The following is a 20,671-nucleotide window of genomic DNA, read 5'->3' as shown; positions in this document are numbered from 1 at the left end:
CCGGGGTTCTTTTGTATTTCTCACACGTCTCCTCACTGGATTTCTTCAAAAGTAGTCTCTTGATGAGGGACATGTCTTCTGAAGAATTCTGGTTTTGTAGCTGGATTTAATGTACCAGTACCATGAGGGAGAGGGCTCCCATTACGCTCAGTCTTATTAGTGGTGTTAGATGGACCACTGTGACGAGGTAGAAGACTCCTGAGGCACTCTGCTTTTTCATTGGGAGATGACTCTCGATGACCTCTGTTCTATTTGGGCCACTTCCTGGACACCACCCGGTATTTCTGCCCTTCCAGTTACCTGTGGTATTTTTGGGACACGGCTCTGGTTCTTCACAGGGTCACGGGCGCCTCGCTTCCTTCTTCCTGCCCGGCCCAGCGGCAGGCTGGTTGTCTCAGCCTCATTTCCGGCCCAGACGGTCCACCTCTCTGCAGCCAAGCCACCACCAAGTGCGATGGCTCCCAGCCGGCTGTCAGAAAGATTCGGCAGCGTTCTGTCATTCTGGTGAGATACTTCTGCTTCACCTTCGGTCTTCCCAGTTTGAACTTTCCGGGATTGGTTTGCGTATTGCAGGCTTCCGTGATGAGACTCTCGTGGTCCTTTCTTGCTTTCTACCTTATATGGTTGATTCCGCCCTTGCGTAATGTGAACACCATTTACTAAAGTCCCTTTAGTATTCTTCATGCCTTCCGTGGGCCACCTAGTTACAGTACTTGATTTGTATTTGCATATTGCTATTCCATATGCTTCCCTTGCTCTTCCTCGTCCCAGTATATTTTACATCTGGAACAGTATAGTAGCACATGGTTTCATTATCAATGGTTTGAGAAAAGGATGACCATGAGGGAAGGCGTTTAGGTAGGATTACATTGGTGGGCTCCCAACATCTGTTATCATTTTTAAACATCAGCTCGTTACTGGACTGAGAGTGAAGCAAATGAATGTGGAAAACCGGGAGCCCGTGGAAAGTAGAGGGGCTACTGTACAGCGGTCGCCTTTTGAAAGAGCGGCTTTTCAAAATCAACACTTCTTGTGAATTAGAACACATGATAAAAATGTAAACATCTATTTATTGATTGTGTTTTTCTTTGGTTTCTTTAACCGTTTGAATAATTAAAATAAAACGAGAGAAAAAAAACATTTAAAGCTATGTACAGCAAGACAACAATGCATAACATAGAATCGTACACATATTTTGCTTAGATTTTTCATTAGCATGTACTCTATTCAACTCATGTGACTTTTCTGTCATTTGCTTCAGACTAAGCAATCAGCGATTCCAAGTATGGATCTTTACTTGTCTCGGCTGATTGAAGATTGAATCGAGTGGCAGGTTGGGCGTTAGGTGACTTTTAGGGAGGCTTTTCACCAGGTGGATGATCTTATCCTCAGGAAGGGAGTCCCTTCCTATGAGGTCCTCCTGCATATTACCTCAGGAGGGAGAGTCCCTTCCTCTGAGGTCCTCCCGCATATTACCACCTCCAGTAGGACTGGTGGGTAGCGGCCTAAGTGTGAGACTTGGTGAATCGTCACAATATCTGACCTAAAACATCCTCTTCCCGAGTAGAGATGTTATCTTTGTCAGCTGCAACCTCGTTGACTTTACCATTATCAACCGATTGCACCAGCCTTTTTTCTTGCTTGCTCTTTTAGTTTTATTTTGGCGTTCTTCCTGGCCTTTTTTGTTGCTCGTACCGGGGGCTCCCTTCTTTTTTAGGATTGTTTTTGACAGAGGTCGCAATGTGTTGCTTAGCGATGTTTTTGGATTTCAGTGTTGCAATTCTTTTTAGACTACGTCTCTTTGCGTGATAACCTTTCCACTTGCGCTTCCAGTTGAGTCGGGGTTGTCCCTCTGACTCTGCACCGGGGTCTCATTTTCACCTGCAATGTTATCTGACATGATTATAGGACTTACATCGCCGACAATGTTATTAGGCACAATTGTCTGACTCACTCCTTCATCCAACGAATGTTGTTGCCACCCCTCATATGGCGTTCGTGAGGGATTCATTGTTCTCTCCACTTTAGCGATAACCTGCAATTTCTCAGTCCTTGTCAGGGAAGTGCCCACGTTTTATGATGAACTGCAAGGTACCCATGCTAGTGCTTTGTATGGTCGTATATTCACCATTATCAGAGTGAAGGTTGTTGCTTGATCTATCTGCAAACTGTTCTGGCATGTCTGAGAGGCAGTTGCTAAGAGGGACTCCTTCCGTAACATGAGCCAAGTGTCACACTTCAGGCTGTCCAGGCACATCCACCAGCATTGTGAGTGGCAAGTTGTTTCGTTTTGAAGCGAGTAGGCTATATCTAGTAGTAAGTTGTTATCCACTACCATTGACTTAGATCTGTTTGGAGCCTTCAATACCGCCTCTTCCCCAGCTTTATTACCTGCCACCTGCCGATTATGCTCAAAGAAATTCATCATTTTTTCTTTGATTCATGTCATCTGACTGTGTGTTTGGCATTCACGTTGGGCCCTTTCTATCGCCATTTCTCTAGCCGCTTCCTGAGTAGCCATCTTGCTGCAGTTTTACCCCTTATCCTTGCTGCTAGATTGAAGGTTATGACTGCCCTTCTTACACTTATTACAGTTTGGCATGCTGTGACGAATCGGTGAACAGGATAGCTGTATTACACTTCTCTTTACCCGGTGGGTTAGAGGCGGGACAATATCCAACTGATTAGTTACTGTGGCACTTACTTTCCAGTCAATGCCGTCTTCCGGGCAATACCCTGGCTGCCACTGACGAGGGCCATGACCACCGACCTGCAAGACTGCAGACACTTAGCACGGCACTCGCCAAACGCATTGTGCAAATGTGCTGCGTTCTGAACTTAACGCCTCTCAGGAACACAGTAGATTACCGACCCTGCAGCCCAAACAGGTTGAAAGCAGATACTCTTCTCCAGCAAATTGGCCGGTACCCCTGCAAGACTGCACGCACTTGGTACCACACTTGCCATACGCACTCTATTCTAAAATTAACCTTTATAAAAGCAAAATCAATTTTTTTTTTACTTTTCTTAAAAAAATATTTGTTTAAATAGATCAATGTGAAAACAACTTGTATTAAAATTACTATTTTGTCGAATTAAATATGTGCAATCTCTTGTGGCAATTGAATTTAAAGAGCCTTATTGAGGTTTGAAAGTGAATTTGCTCAAATTTAAAAGACTCTATATTGGGATATTTACAAAGATATACCGCTTATGAGGCACTAACATTTTAAATTTCAGTACAAATTTATAATCTAAAACCAGTACGGATTTTTTGGTATATTCTTAAAAATGAATTTTAATTGTATTGACAATAATTTTAACAAAGTTTATAATGCTGAATTGTAATTAAGTAGTGTAAACAATAGACACCAGGTCTTTTCTACTCACAAAGAAGTTAGAATTATACCATATGATGCTCCTGCTCTTTGTTGGTAACTTTAAGATATCTGAGTATGGCAAAATGTAGAGAGACTGTGATATGGGGTCCTAAAACTGGCGATTTTATGTCATTGGTCACACTTGGCTCTCTTATGATGGGGTTAAATTAGAAATATCTCCCGGAACCCACTATAATTATTCCAGGAACTGAATAACGTATAAAAAAAGCGCTGATGCACTAGGCACCTTATGGAAACAGCACAATGCACTTTAAAAATATCATTTTGCACTTTACCATTTTAGGATTTGCACATGGAATGATCCCACTCCACTATGTGGATGGGGGAACTCCAGAAGCACTAGGCACTTTCAATGAATTGCTTGCACGATGCACTTTATATTGTTTTTACGTTAATTCATTTTAAATGGCATAATTTTAGCTTAGAAATCAAAGTGGGGTTTTTAAATTTAAACGTGAGTGTGACACACATAACCATTGAGTTATTCTGTCCCGTTCCAAGATGGCCGAACTCAGAATATCCAGCCACTCAGTCTTCTTTCTATGGCAAACTTCCTGTCACATGGGATGTTTTTAAACAGTATTGGCTGTATGGATCACTTGTTGTAAACAAGCGGTGAGGTAACCGCGAAACCAGTCAATTGGGGCCATACTTTATGGAGCACCACAATTTAGGTGGTTTTTATTGACAGTCATGTGTTCTGCAAAATAAAGAGGACATTTTTTCACAAAATACTGGTTTCCTGGTGATTCTTCAAAGAGTGGGGGAGTGCTTCTCACCTAGACTCTAAGAAAAACAGTCTCAACATAAATGTATGTGTGTGTATGCACTTTGTGTTTTAAATTAAGTTATATTAAGAGAAGTGTCTGTATTATATTGAAGCATTCCGGTATTTGTAGTTATTAAAAATGTATTTTTCTTTTAAGTCTTTCCTTGTTGGACACTAATTTACCTGCTGATGCAGAGCCAGAACTGCGTGGTTTCGTTGCAAAGCGTCTCTGTAAAGGAACACTTTTCGAAGGCATGGGCAATACTACATCTGTTGAATTAAGGTAAGAGCATACCTTTTTATCTGCAATTGGGTTTGTATAATTCGGACTGTAAATATTGTAACCTGATAATCTGTTTTTTTTAGTCTTTCTGGGCCTTGGTATATCTAACAACTTTAATCTCTCTAAGCTGGGCAGGAGGAGAAGCACAACATTAGATATTATGCAGTGCGTATGAACAGATTTAAGCAAATAGCAATGTTTGCTGTCAAATTAGCTTTTGAGGCGGGAAAGGAAGTGTAGTAGAAGTATTAGCTGTATTATAATTGGTTATTTATAACTAAAGCTTCCCGTTTTCCAATTTTATTGATTTTTACACATAAATACAGATGGAAATCAATCTGTCTGTATGTATTCTGGTCCTCTATGATGTCACTCTTACCTGCGTTTCCTTTCTTGTTTTGTCTCTTCTGCTTGCACACCCCCCTCGTGTTCTCCACCAGTGTCTCCACCACCACCCTCTTCCGCTCCTCTCTTTCACCCCCCACCCCCTTCACTCTCCTCTTCCCCCTCCTCCACATCATCCATGGCTCGCTCTATTTCTCCTATCTTCTCCAACTGTTTCACCATCGTCTATCCCACCCTTTTCACAAAGTCTGGTAGGAAGAAGTTCATAAAGGATATCCTGATCTCCAACCCTAGTCTCCCTATCGCGTACACCTACACCAGTGCTTCCTCCAGACAGATCCTCACTGACGTCCTCTTTGTTGTTCCTTCGCCAGACCTATGGACTCTTCATATGCTCTCTGTGCTCTCTCCTCTTCTCCCATTAATGGTGGCATCCGTTGGGAGGCCCTCCTGGCATCCTTCCACTCCTCTATGGTCATCATTAATGTTTACCTTAATGGCACCATCTTGGTCCAAGGCTCTTGGGCCAACCTCCTCTTCTTTGACAGAAGTTTCCTGCGATTTATCAATTTCCTTTCCTCTCCTGCTGTGGCCTCTCTCCCGTCTTTGGCTTCCTTGCCTCCACCCTCTACCACCTCTCTGACAACCTCTTCCTCTGCTACCTTGCCCTTTCCTCCTACCTCCTCCACCTTCCCTCAAGCTCCTTCTTTGCCTCTGCAGGGAGTACCTCTAAATTGTACCTCTCCCCAGAAGTCTTTCCAGGATGGCAACCTTCTCCACCTCACCACTCTTAACTCTCACTCAGCTGTGAAACACTCCTCTGGCATCTACCATCTCCTGGAAGAACTGTACCTTGATGTCCTTGGTCTCACCGAGACATGGTTCACAGTCAGCTCTGTCGCAAGCTTTGCCACTCTCCTTCCTGATGGCTACAAGATACTCTCTGCACCCAGATCCAACCGTCTCGGTGGGGGTGTGGCCTTGATCTTTCCAGAGTGGATCCCTGCCCTGATCATTCCTATGCAGGCCTACTCCTCCTTTTGAATGCCTTGTTTGTTGGGTTTCTCTCTCGCCTGGCTACTTTCTCACAGTTGCCACGATCTACCGCCACCTGGTCAGATCACCTCCTTCCTCTCTGAGTGGGCGGACCTCTCTTCCTCCCTCCTGGCCTCAACCACTCATTTCCTCCTCCTTCGAGACTTCAACCTCCAGCTGGATGCCTCCTGTCCTGCCACGGGACTCTTTTGCAACTTCTGCTACTCTCTCTATCCTTCTCTCTGGCCCAACTCACTCTGCAGGGCACACTCTTAATGTTCTGATCTCCTCCGACCTCCCACTCTAACCCTCTCACTGCTCCTCTCTCCTGTAGTGATCACTATCTCTTCTCCTCTCATCACCCCCCCAGGCCAATCCTACCCCCAAATTGCCACCCACCTTCTCAGTCATACGACCTATGAAACGTGTGTCTGTTGAGGCTTTCGCTGCATCCTTCTCTCTCCCTCCTGCACCTCTGGCTGACTCGCACCCTGACACAGCCCTCTCCATGTTCCACTCTGCTATCTCTGATACTCTTTATGTACTTGCCCCTGTCATGAGGATCCACATGAAGCCTAAAATCAAGTGCAACTCCTGGTACGACTCTGGCCTCGCCACCCTTCAGCGCAAGTGTAGGGTAGCTGAGAGTAAATGGTTGGCATCTTGTACATCCTCTCACAAACTGGCCTGCCACCTGCTCCAAAGGCAATACCGACTCTCTCCTTACCAAGAAGAGAGCTCCCATCCAAGCACGTGTTTCCGTGGCATCTAACAACTCAGCTGAACTCTTTAAAATCTGCAGTGAACTGTCCAATCCTTCCACAGTCTCTACCTCTCCCGTTCCTTCCCAAGCCCTATGTATGACCCTGGCCTCTCACTTCATCTCTAAAAATCCAGGACATCCTGTCCACCCTCTCTGTTTCTCCTGCATCTTTTTCCACTCTCGCCTCTTCCACTGGACCCGTTGTGGCCACACCCCTCCCTTCTCTGCCTTTCCTCTCTTCTCCCCTGACAAGGTTTTTAGACAAGTCCGATCTATGAAAACCTCATCTAACCATCTAAGCAGGTTCTTCCCTGTTCTTCCAAAACCATCAAGAACCACATTGACACCCTTGCCCCCCTTAAGCACTCACTTGTGCACCCTCTCCTCAAGAAACCCTCAGCCGAACCCTCCCTTCCGGCTAATTATCGCCCAATCTCTATCACTCCTTTCCTGGGCAAACTCTTGGAAAAGCTTGCCATCTCCCAGCTTAACCTCCACACTGACACTGTTGGTTGTCTCCAGGACCATCAGTCTTGCTGCAGAGCAGCCAGAAGCACAGAAACTGCTCTCCTGAACGTACGTGAAGACCTGCTCTCCAACCTTGATTCTAACCTCCCCTCTGTCCTCATCCTACTGGATCTCTCTTCTGCCTTTGACACAGTCAACCATGCCATCCTGCTCAACCGGCTCCGTGATAATCTGGGTATCACTGACCAGGCTCTGACCTCGCTGACTTCTTTCCTCTCATACTGACCCTCCCAGGTCCAACTTGGGTCCTTCCTCACCTCTACCTCTCTCTCTCCACCTGTGGTGTTCCCCAGGGATCTAACCGTTCTCCCTGGTTGTTCAACCAATACCTCAATGCCACATTGCTGCTCTTTGCTCCAACTTCCAGTGCTATGTGGATGACACCCAGCTCGCCTTCAGGCTCCCCTCTGCCGCCTCTTCTCTTTCTCTCATCCCGACTGTTTCAAATCCAGGAGTAGTGTGCCTCCAACAATCTCTGCCTGAATACCATTAAGACAGAGATCCTCCTCATCGGTACACCTGCACCCCCCTTTACTGCCACTCTCTGGCCGGCCTCCCTTGGCCCTCTTCCTGCTCCCACCTATGAGGCTTAGAACCTCGTGTTTATCTTTGACTCCACCCTCTCTTTCTCCCCTCGCATTTCCGACATCTCTATGAAGTCAAACTACCAACTGCACCTCCTCAGAGGTATTCTTCCTTTACTCTGCTTCCCCCAGAAGCTCACTGTATCCAGAGCAGCTCTGGTTCTCACTAGGCTTGACTACTGTAACAGCCTCTTTTTAAATCTACCCCCATCTACTCTCCGTCCAGAACAGGGCTGTGAGACTTGTCTTTGGCCTCAAGCCCAGGGATCGTATATCTCCAGCACTGAAATCTCTCCGTTGGCTCCCCGTGGCTGCAAGGATAAAATTCAAGACCCTTTGCATTGTCCACAAGGCCTTCTGGGGCCTGGGACCAAAATACCTCCAGCTTTCTCTTCAGAAGTATCTTCCTTCTCGAACTCTCCGCTCTTCCACCTCCAACTCCCTGAGGGTCAGTCGCTTCGATAAACAACGAGTTGGGGGCAGATCTCTCTCTTCGGCCGGTGCCTCCCTCTGGAACAGCCTCCCCGCATCTCTGAAACTTGAGCAGAACCAGCTCCGGTCCGGAAGCAGCTCAAGACTTTTCTCTTTGCTTCTGCCTTCTTTCTTCCACTTCCCTGCTGATCTCCTGTCTGAAAATGCACTGGTTACCTGTCTACCCTCTGCATCACGGACCCAGGTCCCTGCCCTCCCAGTTGCACACTTGCACTGCCTCCTGGCAACCCTGCACTTGGGGGCTGTATCTGCATCCCTACAGTCCCCCTACTTGCGATTATCCAACACTTGTCGTCTGCACTTAACCCCTGCACCGCCCCCTGTTGGGTGCACTATTTTCCTATGTCTTGATCTTTTGTCTCGCACTTCTCCTCCTCCCCCTTGCAATTTTCCTCTTCCCTCTCCCCGCACTTGCGCAATCTCAATGTCACTTGGCCTAGTAAGATTGTTGTCTTGTCCTCCCTTGTGTCCCCCCCCTTGCCTCATCGCGCCTTGAAACACTTGTGTATCGGCGGGCTATGAATAAAACATCATATCATATATCATATGCAAATCACATTGTAGATTGGCAGCATGGAGTAAAGGTTGTTTAAAAATAGCATTAAGGGTCTTCAAATTGCTGCCAGCATATATCTTAAGACAACAGCAGTTACGGAAGCCACATTTTGTTATGGAAACAATTAAGCTAGCATTCTTTTTCCTTTATGGCTGCATGTGTGCATTAATAATGCATTTTTCAATAATTAGAATAAATGCAGAAAAATACTGCTTGTAAATTATCTTTTTATATGACAAAAAATAAATATGGATACATACAAACCCAGAGTGTGCAATAGTTACACCTAACTTTAACCCACAATGCCAAAGCCAAGAGAGGATATTATTGAACTTTCATTGCCAAAGCCAATATTGAAGCCTAGCTACACCTGACATTGCCAAGAAATATTAACAAACCTTGGCTTCGCTATCACAGGAAAAGGGGAAGCAGTTGGATATATGCCAAATGAATACGTGGAATGAGGCGACATCAATGGATGTTGTAGCTTTGTGGAAGAAGTTGTGAATCTCAAACTTGTTGAAAGCTGAAGAAGTTGAGAATTTCAAGCTTGCAGAAAGCAGACTTGAGGTTAAATTAATCACAGATTAATTGTAGTACTGGTTGGTGTTTTTTTTGTCCTGACAGGCGAGTATACCTGGGAAAGGGCCTATTATTGGTATTCCTGGCGGGTTAGTGAACCAGGAAGAAGACATTGAAGTACTACATTGTGGTGAAAGGTTGGGGTGGAAAGAAAGTGGCAAGGCCACTAAAGTTGTTTGAACTGTGATAAACAACAGCCTGATGCAAACATTGTTGTTTTGGTTGGGAAGCAGTTGTCTTTTTCAAAGAACAGAAGTCCTACTTTGAATATTCATTGGAAATGTGGAACAAGGAAATTTTCATGCGATAAGCTGAAGCTTGTGGAAAACTATTTTTGCCAATTGATGAACTTTGTACAGCCCTAAACATAATCCAAGTATCCAGTAAGCCAGAACTTGGATGTTGAAAAGAACTTTGGGGTTATTTTTAAAGTGGAATTTGACCATTAGAAAGAACTTGTACTTTTTGGAACTTTATTCAGAGATCCTGCATTGATCTTGGGAATAGGATCCAACCCTGGTTACAAGGTTATTTAGTTTCATTTGAATTTAATTGTTTTTTTGTTGAACTTAAAAAGCCATCTGTATTCTTGTATGGTTTTTTTGTATGTACAAGTGTTGTTACACTCACCTGGTCTCTGCGGAGGCGTTGGGGTGCTGTTGCAGCCCTCCCTGAACTTGAATCACCCCCTTCAGGCCTCTCCCTCAGTAGAAAAGCTGTGAGCGGTGGTACGTGGTGATACTGCTCCTGCGTGGAGATAAGAGTGTGTGAGTGCATCAATCTCTGATTGTTGTACCTCTCGAACCCTTTACCACAAAGTACAGTTTCTGTGAGCATAAGCTGGCCCATAAAGCTCACCTGTGAATTAGGGAAGATAAGCTCTCCGTCCTGCTACTTCTGGCAGGGGCGCGTCAAATGGGAACTAGTTCTTTCACTGATCTCTGATAAGGATTAGTTCCGTCCAGCTGCGACTATGCTTCTCCTTATGATTGGTAAGTCTTTCTTTAGCTCTTGTGATGCTGTTCGTTCTGTTTAATGTCTTTATATGTTGCTCCTATTTATGCCCGCAATAATGTCTCTCTTCTGTTTTCTTCCCCTAGATGGAAATGCAGCCTCAATGCAGCTGTGAGAAGCGAGACGCGGCTGGATGGAAGATGGATGCTACCGCAATGTTCGAAAGCAGGTAAGTGATGGTTTATGGAAAAGCGCAAAGTATGGCGAAGTGCAACCTTAAACTGACTGTTTTTCCGATGTCTAACCTTGTCTTCTGTTTTTCCTTGCAGGCGCTGCTGTCGACGATGGAGCATGTCGTGCTGCGGTGCCAAGATGAAGATTTCGGCGTTCCGGAAAGTGTAAAGATGAATACTTGGTTCGCTGAAGAGATGTACAGGTAAGAGCAGCTTCCCCCAGTTGGTAAGTATGCTGGCAGAAAGCAGGATGTCCAGGAAGCAGGATCTTCAAAGGTGAGTCTGACCTCAGGCGACGGTGAGCGTTACGCTGCTTGCAAGTGCAGAATAACGCTGAAGAATCTGTCTTGATGAGCTTATATAGCTGAGATCGTGGGCACGCCCATTAGGGCAGGCTTACCAGCCACACCCAGCCACTCCTAGAGAGTGAGCATGTGCAAAGGCAATCCATTAGAAGCCACACCCAAGAATACACTTGGGGCTGCTTAATCGATGGAATGTTAAAGGTTAATGCATCCTGCTTAATGGATGGAATGTTCAAGGTTAATGCCTCTGAAGTGCTATGTCCATAATAAAAGCTTTTTGGTGTTAAATGGATGTTCTTGTTTACTTTTGTTCATGAGCGTGGTGCTAAAGGCGCCAGGACAGTGTCCACCCAGGTCGCCGGTGCATGCTACCCCTGCATGCCTGTGCCCCTGACTTCATGACCACGAGAGTGTGAGGGACAGATAGACTTCTATGTGAGAGTGTTTTCCTTTAGTCTTAGTTTTGTATGCAAGGAAGTCCTCGTAAATTTAGGGAAAGCGAGGAGTTTATCTCACCCATATACTGTAATAAAATGGCTACTTGTGAAAAACTTTTACCAGGTTGTCCGCCTTGCATTTCGGACCTCTCACAGTCTGTTCCTCTTTCCTTTTCATGTGTAGTTGGCCCCATTGCTCCCTAAATCTATGTAAGGGGGCATACTTAAGAGTAGTGTGGTTTTGCCCTTTCCTTTCACAGTGATCTGCCCAAGATTTAAAAATAGCATGTGTCCCTGATGCCTCACAGAATACACCCACAGTCTACGACGGTTCATGTTTTTTAAAACCTTTATGTAGGGCTCTGGGGCTATCCGTCTCTCTCTTGTCTGAAAAGCACTGTCCTCCGTAACCCAGGCGTCCCTACTCCTCAGTTTAGTATATACAGCATATTTCATCCTACTGTTCTTTCTTAGGCTAGGCGTGAAGACCTAAACGAGCAATGCCTTCTCTATATGAACTGCCTCATGGATTTACTCAGCTCTCACTACACTATCAGGGAATTGTAATCCAAAGGGGTTACTGGGATGTGCTGTATATTTACTCTGCTGGATTCGATCTCCTTTCATTTATGCCCACCAACTACACCCAATTTATTTTCTCCACTCCCTTTGTCCTTCTATGTCCTGCCGACGTCACACTCTCTTTAGAAGGCTCAAGTCTTCTTTTTCATATTACAACTCTGCCCTCCACGCTACTGCTCCCCACTCCATGCTAATGCTCCTCCCACCTGTCATGATCACTGCTTCCAAGGAGTCAGGACCAGCCCAACGTCCTTGGAAGCAGGTCCCTAACCTTAATCCTAGGCACCAGCCGGTCCCCACTGGGACCTTTTGGACCATGTCCTGGCGCCGGTGGCGCCAGGCTCATCAATGCCATCGGTCCCGGCACTGGAAGCGCCGGGCTCATAATCTATATGAAGATGCTTGGGTGGACTTACCTGCAGCAGACCATGCTGCTTACTTACCAGCTGCATAGGAATCCTCAGTAAGCTGGAACTACTTTCTCACCTGGGTGGGGCAAGCTCCACTCCCTGGATACAACACTGGAACTCTTCTGGAACAGGAACTCTTTTCTTACCTAGGCGGGGCCGTGGAGGAAGACGCCTCAGCACTCCAAGGCTATTTAAACCACACCCGATTGATGAAATGTGCTTCGCGTTATTCTGCATCTGCAGCAGAACGCTCACCGAGTCTGTTCCAGCTTTTCTTCTATCCGGGCCCGAACCTGCAAGAACAATACTTACCATTCCTGCATCCAGTCTTCAGCAGAACCTGCAAGAACAATACTTACCATTCCTGCATCCAGTCTTCAGCAGAACCTGCAAGAACAATACTTACCATCCCGCATCCAGTCTTCAGCAGCACCTGCAAAATAAGAAACTACAGGTTATCACGGCAACCTTCATACGAAGCGCATTACTCACCTGATCCATCGGCAGCGACCATTTCATCACGCTGCATCTGTTATTTCTTACCGGCACTCTGGGTCTCCAACGCTGCAATCCGGACCTGAAAGACAAAAGGAGAGACATTAGCCGGGTATTTACTTACGCCCATCGCGCTCGCCATAATAGGACGCCTGCAAATACTCCGGCGTTTTCCAGCATCTCTTCAGCACGAACCCGCAGCTGCAAGAGAAAAGAAACAGTTAGAGCGCTTGCATTTACTCACGCATTCCAAGCGCTTCATTCCCATTCCAAGGCTCTGGCTCCAGCTTCGGCTCCCTTCACACCATCTTCTGTCTCCAGAGCCCTGCAAAACAAATAGGAGAAAGCATTATACCAAACCCTGATCTACATAAAAGTGCCCTCGCACCTAAAGACTTTAAGGACAAAAGGTGTCCGGAAACTCACCGCTCGTGCAGTTAACGGCGGTAGCGATCCTCTGATGTTAAGAGGCCTACGTTTTACCCAGTGAAGGAACTGGCAACGGCACCCTGCACCAGACGCAGATGGAGAGCCCAGCATTCACCTATCTAAGGTGAGCACGTTGACCTGGGGTTTTCTACGGGGAAGCTGGGAATAGAGAGAGAGAGAGAGAGAGACACTCAACTGCCCAGATCATTAACCCCCATATTCTCTCACCTGCAGAAATCTCACCCTTCGAGTTCAACACACAGTGCGAAGAGGCTCAGCCCCAGAAGCCAACCGAGTCCTGCACATCACCTTTCGAGTCACAGACACCTTCCTGCCTAGACCAGCGCCTCCGTGGGAATCAGGTGAGCGTTACACCACCACTGCAATGCCCTGCTCTGCACTACAACCCACAACTTCCTGCTGTCCTTGATGCTCTCCATCCTCCTGCCATGGGACTTCTGATCCTGGTCAATACGGCCCTGTCTTCCCCACCCAGGAGGTGATGCAAGCAGGCAAGATATTAAATAATGGGTTACACACTGCCTCTTTCTTCTGTGCGAACCCGCCACAGAATAGTGAAGGCGGCCCGCAAAGTAACTGTCAAAGTTCATGTTAGGGGAAACCTGGTCCCGGCTACCCTAGGGTAAGTACAGGATAGGGTTTTGTGCCACTCTGCTTATTCCGTGGTGCTCTAGTGAGCCTTCCACCATCTGCGGGTCCTCACTGCTGGTGCTGTGGCGCAAACTATGGCTTTGCTCTCATCCTTTGTGGGAGTTTAAATGTTGTGTCCCAGCTGTCTCGGAGATGGGGGCAGAAATTGGGGCCTCTCATTTGCCACCCTCCTCCTCTGGAGTAGGGCTGGCTCTGTATTTCTCCCTGATACGCCCCAACTCCAGGCGGAGAGGAGATCCCATCCCCTCTTGATAAGGCCAGGCTACTAACCTTGTTACATACCGAATTTTTCATTTCGGGATGGCAAATCCCCGTTTTGTCAAACACATCAAATAAGAAAATGTGCTTAAAAGGACAAGGGTAAACATAAGGTCCTGTTGAAATTCAGTGCTCCAGATAGGATTTTGGAGTGAGAGTATTTTGCTCCCAATTGTTAGAATTGGAGAGTAAATCAAATTTCAACAGAGTAAAAATTATTTTCCTCCTTCGCAATAGAGTAAAAAGTATCTGACAACTATCCAATGTGTGCGTAAAATTAAAACTTGTTTGAAAAGCATGACAAAACAGCTGTATTTCAAAGTGGTTCTAAATAACGTATTCCACCTATGGAAAACATTTTCCCCAAAAAAGAACTGTGCCGATGCATGCTACCCAGCTTCATCTTCATGATACTTGGGCACAAACTCTGTTAAGAGTTACTACAGATGCCAGCTAGTTACATCGGGTGATTCATAAATGAAGTCCCTCACTCTACCAGGATCACTTCTGTCTCTCGGGCCTTCTGTTGCTGACTGACACTACCTGCTTGACAGCCACTCCATGTTTTTGCTCCATCTCTCCTTCCTTTTGCTTCTTTGTTTCCCCTGTCTCTCACTTTCTGATGCTCTGCCTCTCACCCTTAAGTGTTGCGATGCCACATTTTGCGGTCTGTTTCTCTGTCACTCTGGATCTCCCATCTCTGCAGTCTTTTGTTGCTTTTTCTCTCCTATATCGGTTGTTATAACTCCTCTTCCTCTCTCATGTCATTCCTCTGGCTATATCTGTTTTTTCATTTTCTCTGTTTTGGTTGCTACTCCTTTAGATTATCTTTCTTGCACTGTCTCTTGCAGCCCTGAAGAGCTGTGTGTGCCGAGCCATCACAGTTATAGCAGCCCTGATGAGGTGTGTGTTATAAGCCATTACAAGTAGAGCATCCCGGATTAAATGTGTGTGTTCTTTATCACTGAACATTTAGTAGTCCTTTTGACAAGTTGAAAGTTAAGTCAACTGTGTTACAATTGAATGTTACATGCATCCTAAATGCATATCTCTGATGCAGACTAATTAACTCACCTATTAACAGTATTTGAACTAACGGGTGCACAGTCATCTCTGCAGCAGAGTTGTTGACCCACTGAGCTGCCTTTACCAACAGGCTGTTGACACTGAAAGGCACATAGGGTTAGGGCACTGGTAGTCCGTGCGTGTGAGACTTGCCTGACATAAATGGCTTGTCAAAAGCTCTAAGCCAGTTTGGACTATCTTAAATTAGTCAAGCGATTCATAACGAGGCTTTGAAATGTGCTAGCTTTTTGGCAGTGGGACTCGGTAATCGGACATGGGAGAGGCGGAAGTTTTGAAAGTGCAAGAATGAGTAGAAGGGATTGGAGTATATGACAGCAAAGCCATCATCTCACACTGTCGGAGGTTGGTGGGAAGAGCTCAGGCACTGTTCTTGCTCTGTACTTTAGCTCACTGAAGAAATTGCCAACACATGTTCGTGCTTTTTTAACAGCAGCTCTGTTAAGAAATTCAGGTACTGCCCCAAAACATAGCAGTCCTGCTAAGAAATGCGGCCATGATGCAATCAGCCCTGCTGTGAATATTTGGCATTGTGTGATGACATGCATAAGGTATAACAGCTCTGTTGATAAATTAGGCTACTTTGCCTGAATATATAGGAGTCCTGTTAAGAGGTACAAGTACAATCGGTGCCACTGAAAATATATACAATACTGCTTCTACCTGTATCCGATATACCTGCTTGCGGTGGGTGGTCAGAGAGGGAGTTAAAGTTCAAACCACATGCCTAGCTATGCAATTGGCGTGCTGTGATGAAAAGAAAACAAAGTATGAAATGCCCATGCTGCTGCAAATGCGTTGCCTCTATTAAAGCCAATTAAGCAGAAATGCAGCCTTTGTTTAACAATAATACATGTGTCTTAAAACAAAGAGCAAAGCATGTTCATGATTCAAGATGCTTTAGTAACACTGTAACCTACAAAATGCAGGCAGTTGAACAAAGTGAACAAAACACAAATTCCCTTTTACATTACTCAGAAAGTATTATCTTGATAGAATCATTAACACATGAGTGTGTTCAAAAAATTAAACAGACCAGGACTCATCCCAGTTGCTTCTTTCAAGGAACTGTGTCGATTACTAAGGTAAAGAGTGGATTTTCAAGCTGCTACTAGCCAGGCTGTCACCAGTGAGCTCCATGATTTATGGGGGTGCTGCCATAAATAGCCTGTTTAAGTGGTTCGCAAGCAAGAATTAAAAGGGCCGTATTGACAAGATTTCTGTGCGTAAAAAGGCCTGATACACACCTTATCTGGAGGGCTGTGTAGCAATGTTCTCTGCATTCAAGCGCTACCGGTCAACTGTTTCACAGAGAAGGTGTGGTTTCCCTTGTATGTTGCTTCTGTTAGCATGCTGCGCTACATTCCATCAGGTATGGTTTGAATCTGGAGACTTTCACCTTATTGAGCTCCTATTACTAGTTATTCTTTGTCTGTGGCTCAAGAGGAGAAAGTAAGAGAACTGTTTCTAGCCACCTGCTCGAAGGCACAGAAGAGAGATCGATGTAGATTGTGGCTTGTAGTAGTAATGCCTATTTCCGATTTGGCATTGCCATAGTTTGAAACTCTTAACTCATTTCTGTGGACGCGGTTAATATAATTTTGGATAAAGGGCCACTGCCAACCAACATGAGGAGGGCAGTTTATGACCGCAAGTACAGATTGTGCACAAAAATGCATGGAGGCTGAATTGGAAGACTCTAAGATGAAGGTAGCGTGCTTGTTGCGTACAACAGTTCAGTGATGTGATGCTGTACACAATGTTAATCATTTGTTACAAGGGACTTGGACATGTGCAGTTCCTGGATGGCCCACTCCACATGCTCTTCACTAAGATACTAACTCATGTAAGGAACGCATGGGGGCAATAGTAAGACTGGCACACGTGACCACAGTTCAAGGGTGTTTATTGAGCTTTTGCAATGGTGTGATAAACGCCTATCTAAACCTACATTTATAGCTGGGAACAAGCTACAACCATCAAATAATAAAGAAGGCAGTCCTATGGAGTCGTGTCAACATGAAAAGAGCCTATACTAAAAACCTTTTGGCAATCCTCACTATTAGTTACAAATAGTGCGGGGTGCATTTCATGAAAAAGAAGGAAGTGTTCACAAAATGATAAGTCAGAATAGTTGGGCCGTTGGTTTCCCTTCACCATGTTTTCAGCACGGGGCAATGGAGAACAGAAAAGGCTCCATCCACAGATAAACTTAAAGACACTATCCTAATGTCGGGGTGTCTATATAGTTCTATTATGAAAAACTTCAGGGTAGTGCTTCAAAATAGTAAGCCAAATATCCTTTACATGCATTATTAGGTCATCAAACGTGATAGAAGAAGGCACAAATCCCTCGTTCTTAATTGTAGTTAAATTCAATTTATTGATTTTTTATATTAACCAAACAATCATAAGCCATAGCTGGCTAGTTACTAAACAGAAAAAGAAACATAAGTACAATAGTTGGAAAAACAATTTCACAATGGACAACTCTCGCTGTTCAGTAGTCACACAGTGAGTGGGTTAGTATCATCTAGTGGTGCAAGAAAACCTATTTGTGCATAGTGAACGGAAAGAAACAGGGTCTTTTCAGTTATATCAACAAGTTGTTCAGTTATTCTGTAACACAATTAGAATGAATATGCTGGCCAATTGTTTGGTCCCCATGCTATAACAAAGGCTGACTAGTAACTCTGTTTTAAGTTGGATGTCCAATGGGTAAAATTCCACAGGTCAGAGTGAATTCAATCAGAGTAGAACCAAATTGGTATATCCAAAAAGATGCTTGTGAATAATGCACAAAGAACAGGGAAAAATATAGGAAATGGGGGGGAGGGGGGAGAGAGCCCGATTTGTTAGTCCACTAATACAGCCAGGTGCTCAAATTGCCCAGCTTTATTTGGGGGGACAAAACAATCAAATCAGGATGTCAATTGAATTGCAAGAGCAGAGGACCAAAACCATCGGTCTACGCCAGGGGGAGGGGCCCCCTATCAAGTTGTAAAGGTCAAAAAGAGCACATAAAGTGCTGGGACTTGGGTGTTTCGGCTGGAGAATGGATAGCCTTCGTCTGGGCCTCCGGTTTGGAAATCTGTGGTTGAGAGCCACTGGACTTCGCCGCGGCGGGGCGGGGATCCCGTCTCAGTCTAGGCACCTGGCATCCACGTGCAGGGATGGTTCGGCTGTCACAAGGTGGGTGCACCTGCAGGTGGGAGTTGGTGGTCCCTTGCGTAGTAAGAAGGGTCACCTCAAGGGGGGAAACTCTTAGAAGGGAGTCCTAATGGATAGGTCCCCAGTCGGCTGGCGAGGTGTGGAGGAACTGGCGTGCTGCAGGCTGAAGCTAGCTGTCAGCACTTCATATTAGTCACAGTAAACAGCTGTGGTGGAAACGTTAATTCCAAATATTGCGTTGTGCTCCGTTGTGGCTGGAGCTTTCCTAATGCCGCGAGGGAGCTGAATCAGCACGGGGCAAGGCAGTTCACTTGAGCAAAGCGCACACTCTGGCTTCTGCGGCACGAGGATACGGTTCCGGTTTCATAGTTCACAAACTCAAGACATTCTGTGTTCAAGTCTCTTTACTTATTACCAGTCTCTTGACTCAGAGGGCTTGCTGTAACTGAAAGTACACGTAAATGTTATCTTAAGTGTTTTCAGTATTCATTTTGGGTATTCACCCTGGATCCCCCTCTTCTGGGCTCAGATCCTCTCAACATTGGATTCCCCCTCTTCCGGGCTCAGATCCATTTACCAAAACAAGGTTGAATGCTCAGCCGGGCTCGGACCAAATGGATTTACTTTATACTGTCGAAGTCATTTGAATGTGGACAGGGTTTAGCAAGACCCGTTGCATGACCACTTCGATCTTAATATTTCTTTCATACTCGGGTATCAGTTGGATACCTAACAGAGACTTTCGAATGAGGACCCACGTGGTGCCAGACCACTCTGTGCATGGTGTCTTTTCTTGATTTCCTCCTAGTTCAATTATGACATTCAAGTAATTCTTTCTGGGTTTCAAAAACAGTTGCGTCGCGCATTCCAAACGCTTCATACAATGTTCCCTTTGTACAATGTTGCTGCACGCAACCTTGGTTCAACCTTGGTTTCCCATTGTTATATTCCCCTTTTAGGGTGCATCAAGATTGCAAGATGATTGAAGAAAATAGACAAACGTCTATATAAACAAGACCGAGACTTTGACAAAATTAATTGTTGTCTTCGCTAATTGTAACCACGACTAATTATGTTGCTAGTTAGTCCTGAAGAAAGCGGATACACTGACATTGATCATGCTGAAACAAGTCGACCTAAAGAGTGGTTCAGGGTTATTATGTGAGCCATAGAGACTTCCAGATAGACTGCAAGCTCAGTTAAAACACATCATTCCATTTAGCAGATTAATTCTGCAAAGGTTTTTGTGGAACTAGTTACATACAAAAAACTTCCCTTGTTTTTTAATATTGTTTTAAAATTTGATAAGACAGATGAGAAGGAAGGGTTAAAAATACATTTGACTTCCTATAGTGTGCGACTGTTTTTAGTTGTGAGAAAAGTAGTGAGTGAGTGAAGGGTTAGTCTCTTTTCTATCCCCTAACTTAGACAGGCGGCACACCAGCGCTGACTAGGGAGACTGCACTCAATTGAGTGAGAGTTAGTCTCTTCTGTACAGGGATATTCAGTAAATTAGGCTATTAGTTAGACAGTATGCTATTGTAGAAGCTATGAATAACTCAAATAACTTCTGTCTGTGTTGTGTGAAAAAGTATTGCGCATCAGGCAGATTTTGCAGCTCTTAGACTTTGTGGTATTTGGACCACAACACTCCTAGAACCGGGTGGTGAATCACCCTTCTTGGTATTCTATTTTGCAAAACCCAAAGCCACTCACCCATTGACACAGGAGCCAAAACCGCATTTTCGAATGAATTGTGTCCTCCCACGTATTCATCATCTTTGATATATTCAAGTCCGCATGCAGCTTGCTTCGGAAAGTTTTTTTCATAGGGTCGAGCGTCGTGCAGTGCCGAATCGTGGTCCTCAAATGCCTCTGTAGCGTCCTTTTGTGACGTCAACGCTGATTATCTATTGGCATGCGCGCTGACCCTTACTGCAGTTCTGTTTTTTACACATTGCTGCGTGCTTCGGAGTTACATACCTCAGCGATAAAATGTCTTCTTACTTCGAGAAATGGCTTCCACACTGAAGACGGGCTTCAAGAGGTGTTCAGACTTTGGGGTCAGGGTGACTATTACAGACCTGCACCGTGTTTGTCTGTGGTGCTTGGGATCGGGCGACAAGGCCGATGACTGTGGCTCATGTCAGTCGATGATGGTTAAGGCCTTGCGGGAAAGGAAGGGGAAACTTGACGTAGGTAAGCCCTCTCCCAAATCCCCGGCCCTTACCCCTTCGAAGAGGAAATCTTCCTTTGATTCGAGAGATGTCTCTCCTGTTAAACATTGGAAACATAGGCATTCGA

The 20,671-nt window shown here is 45.3% G+C and overlaps 1 protein-coding gene across 1 annotated transcript in view; it reads left to right on the top strand.

Annotated features, from left to right (window-relative positions):
- C3QH17orf75 (chromosome 3q C17orf75 homolog) overlaps positions 1 to 20,671 on the top strand; it is a 717,668-nt gene that overhangs the window by 195,318 nt on the left and 501,679 nt on the right. The window contains exon 3 of the mRNA XM_069654978.1: positions 4,328 to 4,453. Within this exon, the coding sequence (XP_069511079.1) occupies positions 4,328 to 4,453 (126 nt within the window). The remainder of the gene's footprint in view (positions 1 to 4,327; positions 4,454 to 20,671) is intronic.

Source organism: Ambystoma mexicanum, chromosome 3q (assembly GCF_040938575.1).
Source record: "Ambystoma mexicanum isolate Mex_15411 chromosome 3q, UKY_AmexF1_1, whole genome shotgun sequence".
Taxonomy (NCBI): domain Eukaryota; kingdom Metazoa; phylum Chordata; class Amphibia; order Caudata; family Ambystomatidae; genus Ambystoma; species Ambystoma mexicanum.
This window is presented reverse-complemented; position numbering and strand designations above follow the sequence as displayed.